The following is a 14,465-nucleotide window of genomic DNA, read 5'->3' as shown; positions in this document are numbered from 1 at the left end:
TGAGACAGGGGACTGCCTTCTGTGCCTTCTTTAGATCCTGCATCTGGCTGTTGCTTGTTATTTAGTTTTTCCTAAGCACTTACTGTACCCGGCCCCATAAGAATACAGAAACAAGGGCTGATGTCAGTTCATAAACGAGTATCCTCAGGGACTTTTGAATGAAGGAAGCTTTAGGGAACTTGGGCTAACAGCGTTGTGATTCATGGATGATGTGTTTCGTTGCTAGTGGTGTGTATGTCCACACTTCGATTGCACTTTATATTTTACAAAGCCCATTACACACTTCTCCAGTCCTCACCAAGTAGTGACTTGGTGAGGCAGGTAGTCTTACTCTGTTGTCTGTTTGACAAGAGAAATAGACCCAAAGAACTTAAGTGACTTGTCACAGGTCAAACCTCGTGTGTGACATATCTGATGAGAGTGGTAAGAAGCTTTTCTGGTGCTTGTAGTGGTAGTATTCCAGATTCGTCTCATTTCTTGTTGCATCCTCTTCTTGTGTCTTTGACTGAAGGTTACTGTTCCTTTTGAAGGATGGGTTCCCTTTGGGTGACTAACCTTATTTTCATAGGTTTGCCTTTTCTTTTACTTGGTTGTTCTTTTTTCTTTTTAAAGAGTAATAATGACTTTTGTGTACGCTCTCCTGTCTGCAATCTGTACTCTATTAAGTCCAAAGTGAAAGAAAAATTACTCCATAGAGGAGCAGGGATAGTGACTAGTTATTTTCCTTTCAAAACACTTGACTGGCTGCCCTGAAATACAGAAGCTGATATAAAACAAGGAAACTGACCAGTTTGGTTTGAGACTTGCAGTTGTTTGTGCCGAGTTTTGCTTGTTTCTGGGGCTTGCTTGGAGCGGATGACTGTGAATTCACTAGAACCCTCCAACATCCTAGGTTCTGTTAACAGTGGCTGCACGTATGTATCGTGGTCCTTTTAGCCCATCAGGTGCATTTACTTCATCATGCAAAATGCCAGAGCTGTCATAGTGAAAAAAGGTTCCTAGTGGTCCAGAAACATCTTCGTGTAGAACTTAACCGAAATCTAGTTTACACTTTTATGTTCTTTCATGAACTTGGCAGAGTTGTAAATCATAATGGGAAAAAAATAGCTAAAGAATGATTCTGTAACTTGAATGCATCTTGGGGTGGCCACTTTAAACCATTTGTCATCTGCTCATGACTTTTAGCTCATGCTTTTTAAATCATCTTGTCCAGATTCGACATTTCTACTGAAAATGCAGCTTAGTGCTCTTTTTACATCTGTAGCTCTGAGCTCTCCTCTCTGCAGGTGAGCTGTAGCCTGACTGGGGTGTAGTCCTGCAGCTCAGGAGCAGGAGGCAGGAAAAGTAGGATTTTGTGGCCTGTATAGCGGAAAGGCATGGGCTATGGGGTTAAATACACTTGGTTTCAATGCCAGTTCTGATAGTATGAACTGTGTGCATGTGTAAAAGTTACTTTACCCCTCTGTCCCTCTGATTCCTTATCTGTAAAAAGGGTGGTGCTACTCTCTCACCAGACTGTTTTGAGGATTGCCTTAGATTCGATGCGCACAATGACCGCTGCGTTGCCTGGCGTGCAATAGGCATTCAGTTTATACTCCTTGCCTCACTTTCACCTTCCCTTCCCTGCATGTGGGATGCAGGAATGCATGTCAGTTTCTGCAGTTAGTTTTAAAATTTTTCAAGTAGAGGATTAGTGAGAGCTGGTGCTTGTTAGGACTTAATGTCAGAGGGATCTTGGTTAATTTTGGACTCAATAAAAAAAATGCGATGTCGCTTCGGGCTAATGCCTATTTTATGGGCTGTGAAATCTCTTCCTGTTTGGACTGGTCATACCATATCAAGACTATGCTGTGTTCAGCCCTGAGTACCTCTCCCTGAGAGGCAGGGTAGCGCGGCTTTAAGAACCCGGCCGCCCGGGTTTGAAGCCCGACTGCCACTTAAAAGCTCTGGGCCTGGAAAACCCAGGTCAGTCTCTGCATTGATAAGAGAGCAGCAGTAATGGCACCTACCTCATAATTGTTAGGAATAAACAGATTGTTTTGTGCCAATCACTTAGATTAATGCTGGGCACAGAGTAAGTTCTAAGTGTTAGCTGCTTTTGTGGGGACTCTGGAGGAAAGCACCAGGAGGTTGGGCTTCATGTTGTGGAAGAAACAGTCGAGGAAGTTGGAGGTGTTTAACCTGAGGAAGAGAGAAGTGTGGACAGTCCTTTACCATTTAAAGAGAAACTTTAGGGAAGAGGGAACAGTTATTTTGTGTTACTGGGAAAGGTGGGACTGGGATGAGTGGGTAGACACAAAGAGGCTTATTTTATTTTATTGTAATGAATGACTTTGTAGTAAGGGGAGCTGTTCACAATTGCAGTAAACTGCTTTGTGAGCTAGTGAGTTCGCCATTGCATGGAGGCTTAGCAGGCTGAGGAGAGGATCCTGACCTGGCTGGTGGGGTGACCTACGTGACAGGTGTTCTCTTCTACCCTGTTGTCAGTTCTAGTGATTGGCTCAGAGTAAGGTAATTTCCCACTGAAATTTGCTGGGTGTTGGTAGAATGCTTGGGAGTTTTCTCCCTGGAATCAGTCTGTTCTTTTGGTCTATCGCTCATTCTTTCTGCAAGTAGCCATCCTATGAGACATTGTATTTCTGGCCTTATTTTGCCTAAATGAAAACTGGTTGGAAATGAGTTTGTATTTACTTGACATCATGCTTTCCTTGGGGAAGCCCAATGAATTTGGTTTCGTTTTGGGAGACAGTTTCATTGTAGGAGTGTTGCGTTTTGGGAGTTCTTTTGAGCAAGAGCGCTGAGTGCCTTTTGTTCGACCCTCTCCTCAGAATGTCTACTAGCAAGTGTCTTTGGGAGGTAGAATCTCTCCCTCTAGAGTGGAGGCAGCCATGTTTACTGCCCAGTATAAGAGATTCGGGTTTCTAAGCTCCGGGTTCCCTCCAGTGGGCAGGCATCCATTTGGGCCCATCTGCTTCACCCCCAAGGGACCTGGGGGAAAGGGCGCAGAACAGACATGCTGGTGCTCACGCCACCTGCTGTGCTGTGGGTGATAAAGTCCTCAGTCTCTGCCCCAGGAGTTTGTGTCTTCCAACTGCACCCATAAAACTGGGACAGGCTAACTCTGTAGCTTGTAAATAGGATACAGACCTCAGACTCATCACGGTTCTTGACATTGAGGGGGAGTAAAGTGAGAGAGCAGCTCACACCCAGTGCCATATGATCCAGTGTTTGCGGGTTGTGAAATTCGAACCCCTGTCTCCAGAGTACATCCTTTTCATTGCATCGTAGAGAAATTTACCGCCTTCACTGCTGCTCCTGCTGCTGCCAGTGCTGCCGCTACTCCAGCTGTGGCCGCTGCAGCAACCTCAGGCGGTTGTTGAGAGTTAATGATGTGCCAGGCCTTGTTCGATCTCCTTTAATTCTAACCAACAACCCTGTAAGGAAGGCGTGCTTACTGTCTCCATTGTAGAGGTGAGCAAATGAGGTACCATGACCGAGGCCATAGGGGCAGCAGACCGTGGCTCTATTGCAGGCAGCTGTTCACTCCGGAGCCTGACTCTGAAGCAGTTAGCATAATCCGAAAACAGACCTGCCTGGGTTTTTAATCCCTGTACTGTTCCTTCCCCTACTGTGTGAGGTGGGGCAGATTCACCTCTTCAGATCTCGTCAGACCTTTGCATCTGTAGAAAGACGAGGGGCGTAGAAGTGGGCCCTGCTCCACGGGGGTGTTACGGGAGTTTAACGCACCTGCATTCCATCACGTCTGCAGTGCAGCTGGTCCCTGGCAGCTGGTGAGCCTCTCTGAACGTGAGCACCCATTATTATTGTCTATCCTTGCTGCCTTCCTTTCCTTAAATTTAAAAACAACAAAACTTTAATGGTTGTACTCTCAGAGTTCTCTAATGTAAGTATTTTTTACTAAAGGAAAATTGTAATTCAGCCCAGTTTACATCAAGAGGATGAATTTCAAATGTGGGGCAGTCCTGGTGCAGGCTGTTTTCCATATATAAATATTTCCTCTAAAAATGAAAATAGATAAACCCTCCTATAGACTCAATTTCTTTTTCAGTCTTCATTTTAGTAACCCTTTCTCTTTCCTAAATAACTCCTAATGCTGTAGTGAAGTGTTACCGTGACAGCCGATGCCCAGGAAGATGTCCTCTCAGGGCCTGGCACTTTCCTCACTGGTAATGCTGCTACTTACTGTAAACAGTGTGAAATGTCCACCGCGTTTCTGCCCACAAACGGTGGTGAGGAAATCGTGCAATGCGTTTTAAAGATGGCAGACTGATCCGGTGCAGCTTTGCATATTCTGTGGCTGTTTGCTGGTAGAAGGGGAAATAATAGAGTTAATTATCTAGGAACTCTTCTCTTTGAGACGGTTGATAAATTGAAGGCATTTTCTGATTGTGCTTTACTTTAGATTAACAGCTTGGAAGGTTTCAGATTTAAAGAGCAAAGTTATATGTCATAGAAACAACAGGAAGATATACATAGCTACCCTGTACCCAAATATTGCAAATAATATTGGTAGGTTTATCTTTGAAACCAAATTCTCCCTAAATTTTCCACTCTAATTTACTTTGCTAGTCACACACTTGCATGGTGTTCTCTACCTGAAAGTACCTTGGAGGAAGTCTGGTGTAGGACTTCTCCAGTGGGCAGAGGAGGACGCGGTATCTGGCATGGGGACGGCCTCCCTTCACGTCTCAGGGTCCCCAGTGTGTTGATTTCCTGGGTGTGCCCCGCATTCCTTACAGGCGTTTCCTTCTTCCTTTATTACAGGCTCTCCGCCTCCCCGACCCCCTTCCCAGGGCCATGCTACATCAGATCTCTTGGCATCCGTAACACATTTACAAAATTCTTTTTGGAGGTTAGATGGACGTCAAAGACTGGCCTACTGGATCTCCCTGTAAATGGCAAAAGAAGTTTTGTACATTATGTGGCTCATGAATTAAGATCTTTGGTCTAAATGACAGTTTTGAGAAGTCTGTTGTGCAGGATTTTGCTTGCAAATATCTGGGAGTGGACAGGTGATTGATTTGCTGACAGACCGTCTCTGAAAGCAGTTCTAATGATGGACTTATAATTGATTGCATCCATCATTGGGAGCCTAAAATACTCCCTCCCTAAATGAAAAAAGATAAATGAAATAAATTATGCTGCATGTATAAACTGACAAATCTGAGGGAATTTAATGAAACTCTAAATTACCACAGCCAAGAGATAAGAGAAAAAGGTTTCTTTGTTCCTGATTATAACACTAAATTAAAAAAAATTACCCAAGAAAAATAATGTAGGAAACAGATCTGTGGCCAATGTATCAAACTAAGTTATTGAAAGACTTTTAATAAGCGTATCTACCTCATTCCCTGGTTATAGTTGATTCATATCAATCGTGTTAGTGCTGATGTTGGAAAAGTAGTAAACGCGGGGACTGCCTTGTAGTACAGCCCATATTATTGACATCGTGGCTGTTGTAACAGGTTGGAGAATCTACATGGCCTTGTTGCCAGGCCGCTGGGGGCTCTGTACCGAACCGAGGTCATTTCAGTAGCTGTGTGGAAGGGGGCTCCTCGGTGTGCGAGTGACTTGTCATCAGCCAGCACACACTTTCAGCTGTACGTAGAAGATGACCAGCTGAGAGTGACCTGAACAAAGGATGTTGACCATCTCCCCCGGGCAAGAAGTCCTGAGGTGAGGCCGCCGCAGGGTCGGCTGCTTTGGTGGCCAAATGCCGTCACAGCAGTCGCTTGGCGATTGTCTTAGCTTCCCCTCCCATGGCTGTGAGATGGCTGAGTTGTTAGTGTCTCAGCTTTGTGTAACCGTAGTCAGTGTTGGGAAACGGGGCCGCTCCCTGTTACTCTTGCCTGTAAGTAAACTATGCCTGAAGTCCTTAGTCTTGCTGGCCAGGCTGGTGAGGGGAATGGAGTTTCCAGGATTCATTCAAACAGATCAAGACCTGCCCAGACTGGAGCAGCATGCGTGCCACCTGTTACGCGCACGCCAAGGATACTGTGAAGGGGGCTCCTTGAGTAGGCAACCACAGATGCATTTAGGTGGGGCGTTGGGGTTTCCTGCGAAGGTGCCTTTGTCTTTCCTGTTAGTACATTGTGTTCCGAGTTAGTGGGATGAAGGGGCCAGCATACTCTACCTGGCCTTCTCCTTTCCTATTTTTTTCAATGGCAGTTTACATTGAGCATTACTTTGTATTAGATTCGGGTGTACATCGCAGTGGTGAGACAACCATACACTTCGCAAAGTGTTCCCCCCGATGTTTCTGGTATCTACTGGCACCATACATAGTCATTACAACATTATTCACTATATTCCCTATGCTGTGCTTTTTTCTCTTTGGCTTTAAGTTTGACTCAGTTTGGTCTGTTCTCTGTCTTTATCAGGACTCTGTCTACCAGTGATGATGTTGAAGACAGAGAAAATGAGAAGGGTCGCCTGGAAGAGGCCTATGAGAAATGCGACCGTGACCTGGATGAATTGATTGTGCAGCACTACACAGAGTTGACGACAGCTATTCGCACGTACCAGAGCATCACAGAGCGCATCACCAACTCCCGAAATAAGATAAAGCAGGTAAAGCCTGCTTCCCGCAGTCGCTCGCAGCACCCTCCTGTTCGCCTGGGCGGTACTGCCCCTCGGGGGAGGCGCTGAGCAGCGGCCCAGGACCTTACCGAGCGATGCCTGTGGATGCTTTCGGGAGCCAGGAAATGCAGACGCTGGAAAGCCTGAGTGTCACAGGGGGCATCGGGGTTTGCTGCTGCTTCCTCCCATGTCTTGTCCTTGGCTCCTGTCGTCACTTCCCATTGTGACGTGACAGGCGATGGCCACAACTTGGGGAAGACGGAAGGGAATCCTGCCTGAAGGGGAGAGCTGTTCTAAGAGTCTAGGTCCTCTTGCTATTTGAGGTTCCCGCCACGGAGTGTCAGATGTGTTTAGTGTGCTCAGATCGTGCCTTACCTCTGTGTGTGTGTGTGTGTGTGTGTGTGTGCCTGTAGCAGTTGAGAAATATTTCTGTTTTCTGAAATTTGGCCTTTGACTTTGCCACCTCACCTGAAGTTGGTTGTGATTTCACTGCAGGCATTGCATATTTTTTGTAACTTCTGTGAAGAAAATCTAACTTGTCAGTTGCTTATTCTGCCCTCTTCTGCCCTCTCTCTTCCTTCCTTGCCTCTCCTTCCCACCTCCTTCCTTTGGTGGTAGCGGCAGGAGAAGATCCTGGGGGTGCCTAGGTACCATGTCTTTAGCGTCTAAAGGATAAGGGGTAGACTGAGAAACAGACCCTGCGTGTTGTCACATTGTAGTTGTGTGGTTCTTGGGTATGGATTTTGAGGGTCGCTCTTTTCATACCTCTTGGTACTACTTACTGATAAATAATAATTCCTGCCACCTATGAGCACAATTCCATGCCGGGCATGGTTATGTCTATTCCTAATTCAGCAAATCTAGAATTTTAACTCTAGTCTCCCTGACTCGAAAGCCCTTGCTGCTGGCTTTCAGACATTTTTAAAGCAGTAACCTTCCCCATCCTCTTTTTATTGAAATTAGATATTTGGCAGAACCCCACCATACCGAAGAGTAAGGGAGGCGGTGCTCTCTGCTCGCTTTACGTGAGCGGTGAGTGGTCTGGAGTTCATGCTCGGTCCCGTCCACGGCGGTCGGCCCTGCCTCTGAAGCATCTCTGTGGGCGGAGGGCTGCGTGGACCACTTGAAATGTGCTGCCCCGTGCCATCTGACTGGTGGGGGGCTCCCTGGACTGTACCTGCTCAATAATACCTGCCCGCAGCAGTCTCACATGTTTTCTTCCCTGTTTTCTAGTCCTTGTATCGTCATGGTTTTGTAAGCAGCTACACAAGTCATTCTTCTAAGACAGCTGTTGATCTGCTTTGGCCTCTAAAATTACAGTCGCTGCATCAGTAAGCTCTGGACCTTTTTCGAAGCAGTATGCTGACCCCTTTATATTTTAAACTTAACTGGGCGCGTTTTCAACAGGAATGCTATAATTCTTGACCTTTACAAGTGGTGAGTTCATCCTATGGACTTATTTGTGAAACTGGGTAAAATTATAGATCATTTGCTGTAAATATAAAGTAAGCTATAGTCCATTTTGACCCAATGGACTAAGCCCAAGAGGGGTCAGAAAATGAATGTGTAGAGCTGCTGACCTTCTGGCTTCGCCGCGGGCGATCACAGCAAGGGTGGAGGGCCTTTTGGTGTTTGTGTTTTCAGATTGGTTTTCCTGACTGAAGAGACTTTGTCCTGACCTCAGAGGGAGGTTTCTGCCTGACTTCTTACTGCTCTGAGTTGAGAGCATCTTTGCCCAAAGACTTTTTGCTAGAACTGAAAAGGAGGGTCTCGTCTTGGTTACTTCACATTTGGTTTAGTGGCCACAGTTCTTTGGCATCCTCATTGTTAAGTATGGTGCAGTTTTGAGCAAAAGGAAACTGAAGCAGAGAACTTTGTGTTTATGTATATCATTTTTCAAAAAAGTTACATAATTCTGTGTTATGAATTAGCTTCAGTGCTGGGAAGAGAAAGAAAGGGCTAAAGCCCCTTTCCAAAAAGCCTTTAATAATTAATACATGGGAGACGAAAAATTAAAGTAAATTTATTTTCATTGTGTAATTTGACAGTTTTGTACTTTGAAAGGACATTTCTTATCACTCAAAAACACTGATGTGTCCTTGCCAGTCTTCCCGTCATTTTTGTTTTTTAACTGCACTTTGGGTTACATATAGCATATAGGTATGTATATTTTCAAAGTAGAAGTGGGAATGATTCAGTGATCACTGGAGTACCATTTTTTCAGAACCAAGTAAGCTGTTGAGAATATGTACAGATGGGTAAAAATTTATTTTCCTGTTTTCTGCAAAAAGAATGCAATGAGGGTTCAGTAAATACCTGCTGAGTGCCAGCTACGTGCCCAGGTCTGTTTCAGATGTGGGGCTGTAGCTGGGGAACACACCAGCTCTGTCCTCATAGAACTCCCTGTGCTGATGGGAGGGGGCAGACCAAGAAACAGACATGGTATTTAACAACATTGACTTAGTCTCTGTGTTAAACGTCTGTTTTGTGCTGAGCATTACTCCAGGCTCTGGGTTATAGAAGTGAATGAAACAAAAAGTCCCATCTCTCTTGGTGTTTGCAACTATACATTAATAAGTAAAGTGTGCTATTACAGATGTTAAGAAGTGATGTGCCAAAAAAAGAAAAAAAAGGCAAGGGAGAAGAGGGAGTTGCTGTTTTAAACAGGTTGGTGGGAGAAGGCTTCCCTGGGGTTGCACGTGAGCCAGCACGTGGAGGAGGTGAGAGAGTCAGGAAAGCATCTCAGCAGGAAGTAAGAGGAGACGCAAAAGTTTCCCAAAGCAGGAACGTGCCTGGAATTTGGGGAAAGCAGCAAGGAGGCCAGTGGGGCTGCAGAGAGAGGACAGCTGGTGGGAGTTCTGGCGGGGTGGGCCAGGTTATGTGGGGTCTTGATCACCCCCAGGATGTTGATTTTAACGCTGAGTGTGTTGTTCAGCATAGAGATGACGTGACGTGACTAGTATTTTAAAAAGGCCCCTGTGGCTGTTACACTGAGAATGAATGTTAGTGGGAACCCAGGCAGATGAAAATGTTCACATTCACGCCTCATTACCATTAAAAGCTGGAGAACACGGAACTGTCTACGTTTCCCATTTTGACAGTAGTTTTGTGTATGGGTTTATGTTCCATTGGTAGACTCTGTGTCCTGGAGGATAACCTGAGCTAACAGATTTGACTGACTTCCCAGATGGTCCAAATTTATTTTTACTGAAGGTCCTTTTAGATTTTTTTCTAGATTAAAAAAAAATTGCAAATAAAACACCATGTGTAGTTGATCAGGTCAAGTAATGTAGTTACTAAGCAAAAGACTTGGACACTCCTATTACCGTTGAATATATTGTAAAAGTGGTCAAAATGAGATGCTATTATATTAGAAAACTTCAGCATCCGTAGGTTCTGCGTTTCTCATATGGTGACCATTGTAGCAGCCCCAGCAACATGGATAATATGGTAGGCTCAGACTGAGGACTTGGACTGTGGGTGATGCTTGTTGGTATTTGGGTGTTTTCTCCACATTGTACGGGGTGGGTGAGATGATGTCAGATTCCTTTACAGGTGGTCCTCAGCGGGTCGTCTGATGCCTGCTGTAAGGGCTGCGACGGGAACACAGTGGCATGTGCATGGTGCTTCACGTTTCACCCCAAGTTTGGGTGCCTCTTTCACTGGTGCTAGATCAAGCTCGTAACTCATTTCTCTCGCCTGTAATTGGAAATGAGTATACAAGGTTATTCAAGTGAGTGGTTAGGGCTTAATCATTGAGTGATGCAACAGTCATTCACTGACATTTACCTGAAATGATTTAGTGACTTTTATATGAAAGTACACCTTGAAAGGTAGAATCAGCCTGAGAAATAACTTTAATTAATGCTTAAGAAGTCACAGTAGAACAACATGGTTTTGGTAGGAGGTTGTTTACCACCCTAACTATTAGGTGGAAAATCCTAGCTGCTTGTATGAGAAAGGGAAAAAAGTCTGGAAATGGACAAGTGGGCAGTAACGAGATCTCACGGGTTGAGATCTAGGCAGTCGCCTGCGGTGTGTTAGTGCTGTCACAAGCTCTGGGACGTCATATTTCCGCTGAGCTGAGCAGAGTCTGTGTGTCAGATCCTGGCTCTGCAACTCCAAAGCCAGGTGTTGCCCTTGGAAAGCGGGGAGTGGAGCCTGGCAGAGAGAGTGAGACTCTAGGATGGTAGCTAGAAGAATCTAAGGGAACAAAGCATTGGAATAAGTTTGGGAGTAATTTGAAAATTATCCATGGTTATAAAGGGCTTTTAAGGAGAATAGTGAGTAGTGTTTCTGAAGTTCATTCTCTCTACGTACTTTCTGTAAGATTCTGGAAAAAAAATGAGTTGACATATCAGGGAAATACGCATGGAATACAAATTGTTTTTACTATGAAAAAAAGAAAATACCATATTTTGTGCTTTTAGAATAATTTGTGATACTAATTTTCATTCACCATACGGGATTCCCAGTTCACATTTTCAGGGAGGTGCTTGCGTGTCTGTTGTATTCGCTGTAGGTACTGTGCACACACAGAGGCGTCTCCCCTGATTTTCCTGGTCTCCATTCACTGCTTTTCTGATTCTAGGTCTTGAAAGTTACGGCTTTTCACTGCCTCCCCGGCGCCTGCACCCATCAGCGCCTCTCACAGATGTCTCCGTTGCTCCCGTCCCAGTTATCCCGGGGCCCAGTGAGCTCCCCTCCCTCTGTAGCTTTTCCAAGGCAGGGTTGCTGGAGTCTCAGTTGCTCTGCCTTCTGTTATCATCTCCCGTATCTACTCAGTTGCCGCCTGGGCCCCGGTTTCCTCCTTTTCTGTTTCTCTCCTAGTCTCTGATTAGAATGACTTGCGGTTCTTGTCTGTGAGGACGGAAATTCTTGCTCTTGCCAAACAGGTGACCGGGAGCAGTTGCGGAGTCACTTGAATCCTCAGGAAGCAGAGGACCCCGTGTTTGCGGAGTGGTTTCTGTACTTGGGTTTTGATGTCATGATTCCAACAGCGTGGCTCTGCATGGATTTATCTAAGGAGGAAGCAAAGTAGCATACTTTTTAAATTTTAATTGTCCTGATAAATAGATTGAAATTAAAATGCTGACACCGCGTTCATAAACGTGGAACAGGCATTCGAGATAGATGTATAATTTGTTACCTTTCTCACATTTAGATGTTATTTATTGACGGACATAGCCCTGTTCTTCCCCTCTCTGTTTAAAAAAGTCATATTTATTGAGCTAAATTTCATATTCTATATATATATTGAAGATTTTACTTATTCTTATAGAGAAAGGGAGGGAGGGAGAGGAAGATCAGTATGTGAGTGAGAAACATTGATGGACTGCCTGTTGCATGTGCCCAGGCCTGTGTCTTACTGGGCATCCAGCTGGTGACCTTGTGCTTTGTACGACATCTCCCAGCCAACTGAGCCACACCGGTCAGAGCTACAATGCAGTATTTTTAGAGGACAGTTCAGTGAGTTTCAGCAAGTGCACGCACCCGTCGCTGTGTCCTGTCACTCCCGTCCCCTCGTGCCTCTTCGCAGTCAGTGCCAGCCCCATCCTGTTCGAACACCTGCCAGTTTGAAAAGATCGCTGTAAATTCTTTTTGCCTTTCCAGAAGTCCATATAGTATGTATCCTTTTGCACCTAGCTTCTTTTGCTTAGCATGAATTTTTTGAGATTCTTCATATTTCTTCCCTTTTATTGCTGACTGGTATCGCCTCTATTCCCCGACTTTGAAAATAACACTTCTTCATAACTGACTTTGTAATAAAAACCCTGAAACCTAAGGGTGGTTTACCATCAAAGTTCTTATAGTTTCTTATGTTTGCGGCTTTGGTTAACGAACTCAGTTTGCGGAGTAATTTTGGTGATGTTCATTTTCCACGCAGCCTGATGCCATCTGTGCCCCTCCCCCAATGCTGCTTTTCTTTTCATTTTTCCTCCCTGTAGTACTCAAAAGAAGCAAGCTGATTACATTGTGTATATCCTAGTGTGAAATGCTATAATGGTCTTTTTCCAATCAGAAAAGAGTTTGCCAAGATTTATTGACACCCTGTAAGTTTCTCTTGATCAAGAGCCTAGTAGTTGGGGGTTGTGTGACATAAAACTTTACTTTTAACTGTTTCCATAGTAACAGTTACACACAGAGGAAAAAGCTGAGATTTATAGAATGAAGGTGATATGAGTAGAATATGAGATATCAAATTCTAACAAATTTTAACTAAGATTTCAAATACAATGGCCTTTAATAGCTAGAGTTCTTAACTCAGAGACCAAGGACTCCAAGAAGATCTGGGAATGGCCTTAAAAGTCAAATAATATCACAGATGGATAAAACCCATTACTGCTACCTCATCCTACTCTAGTCCCGATTCCAGCACTAAAAGTCCATACAGGTGTATGGACTTTTAGTTGTCCCCCGCCCCCCAGATCTTTCTGTGTTTCTAAGTACTGGTAATATGTTCCTACTATTTTTCTTGATTTTTCTATTTTATAGACATTGCGTACCAACTTCCAGCTATGGAAGATGAGGATATAGTCCCCCTCCCGCTGTTTCCCCCACCCCTCCACATCTTCTGCCTCATCCTCTCTGTATAGTTGTGTTCTTGTTTTTGGTTCAATAGTGTCTACTCTGTTGTAACTACATAAATTCTTATATCTAGGCCATCCAGCATGCTATTTTTATTTGTGTAATTTTGTTATTGTTTTTCTTGGAGTAAGTGGTTGAATAATCCTGTTGCTGCCTTTTGTCTGCATTAGTTCACCCCCATCTCCCTTCCCTGGATCCCAGGTTTCTTCTGTTTTTCTCTTGTGTCGATGGAGCACATTCTCCAGCAGCCTGGGGAGAGGCGGTGTATATAATGAGGTCCATCATTTTGAGAGCGTGCGTGTCTGATAGGCATTCTGATTCACAGTTGTTTGTGGGGGTCCTCTTTCCCCGCCCCCCTGCCCGCCCTTTGGAAGCTCTTACAGGATTGTCCCTTTACCTCTGTGCTCTTACATGTGAGCAGAACGCGCCCTGGCTTGGGTCTTGTTTTTACCGCATGGTCTTGAACACTCGGTGTGCCTTTCCAATCTGAAAACCCATCCTTTTGGTCTTTTATTATTTTATTTGTATTTTTCTCCATCTCATTTTTTTTGTCATTTTCCCATCCCTGGAACTCCTATTTGGCAACTATTGGACTTTTTAGATCAATCTTCTCATTTTCTTAATCTTCTTTTCACCTCCATCTTGGTTTTTTATTTTTTACTCTTTTGATATTCAAGGATCTCCTTTAATCTTTGTATTGGGTCTTTTTCTATCATATTTTTAATTTTGAGTAGTTGTTTTTCATTCTCTATTGTTTGGTTAATGTCTCCCTATTTTCCTAAGGATTTTAATTATTATAATTTTTCTATACACTGTTTTCTGCATAATTTGTTTCCCTCGTTCTCCTAGTACTTTTTTTATTTTTGTTTGTTTTGATTCCTATCTTTCCATATTATAGGCTTTCCTTGGCTAACTGTTTTTTTTCTGGAATGGCTACTACCATATTTTTCAGATTATAAGGCGGCTCCCCTCCCCGCCCCAATTTGGGAGGAGTAATGGTTATTAATGCTGCTGTTGAGCTCTGTTTACATTTACATTGGTGAAATATTATGTTATTTATGTTACTAAATATTTTACCACATTTTTTGCTTCAAAAGTTTTTTTCCTATTTCCTGCCTTTAAAACTTAGGTGTGTTATGGTCTGAAAAATTGGTAATTTTTATTTAATTTTGCATGCCTAAGATAAAAAGCATAGGCGATAAGTTTCATTCATCAATAAGAAGCAGAGTTTGAAAGCATTTGACTGAAAGCAAACTATTTAGAGAAAATAGACATTT

The 14,465-nt window shown here is 43.9% G+C and overlaps 1 protein-coding gene across 2 annotated transcripts in view; it reads left to right on the top strand.

Moving 5' to 3' along the window:
• EXOC4 (exocyst complex component 4) overlaps positions 1 to 14,465 on the top strand; it is a 679,809-nt gene that overhangs the window by 19,677 nt on the left and 645,667 nt on the right. For both annotated transcript variants that reach the window (XM_037049172.1, XM_037049173.1), the window contains exon 2: positions 6,402 to 6,591. In XM_037049172.1, the coding sequence (XP_036905067.1) occupies positions 6,402 to 6,591 (190 nt within the window). The remainder of the gene's footprint in view (positions 1 to 6,401; positions 6,592 to 14,465) is intronic.

This window comes from Sturnira hondurensis, unplaced genomic scaffold, assembly GCF_014824575.4.
Source record: "Sturnira hondurensis isolate 20B ecotype Veracruz unplaced genomic scaffold, ASM1482457v3 Scaffold0006437, whole genome shotgun sequence".
Taxonomy (NCBI): Eukaryota; Metazoa; Chordata; class Mammalia; order Chiroptera; family Phyllostomidae; genus Sturnira; species Sturnira hondurensis.
This window is presented reverse-complemented; position numbering and strand designations above follow the sequence as displayed.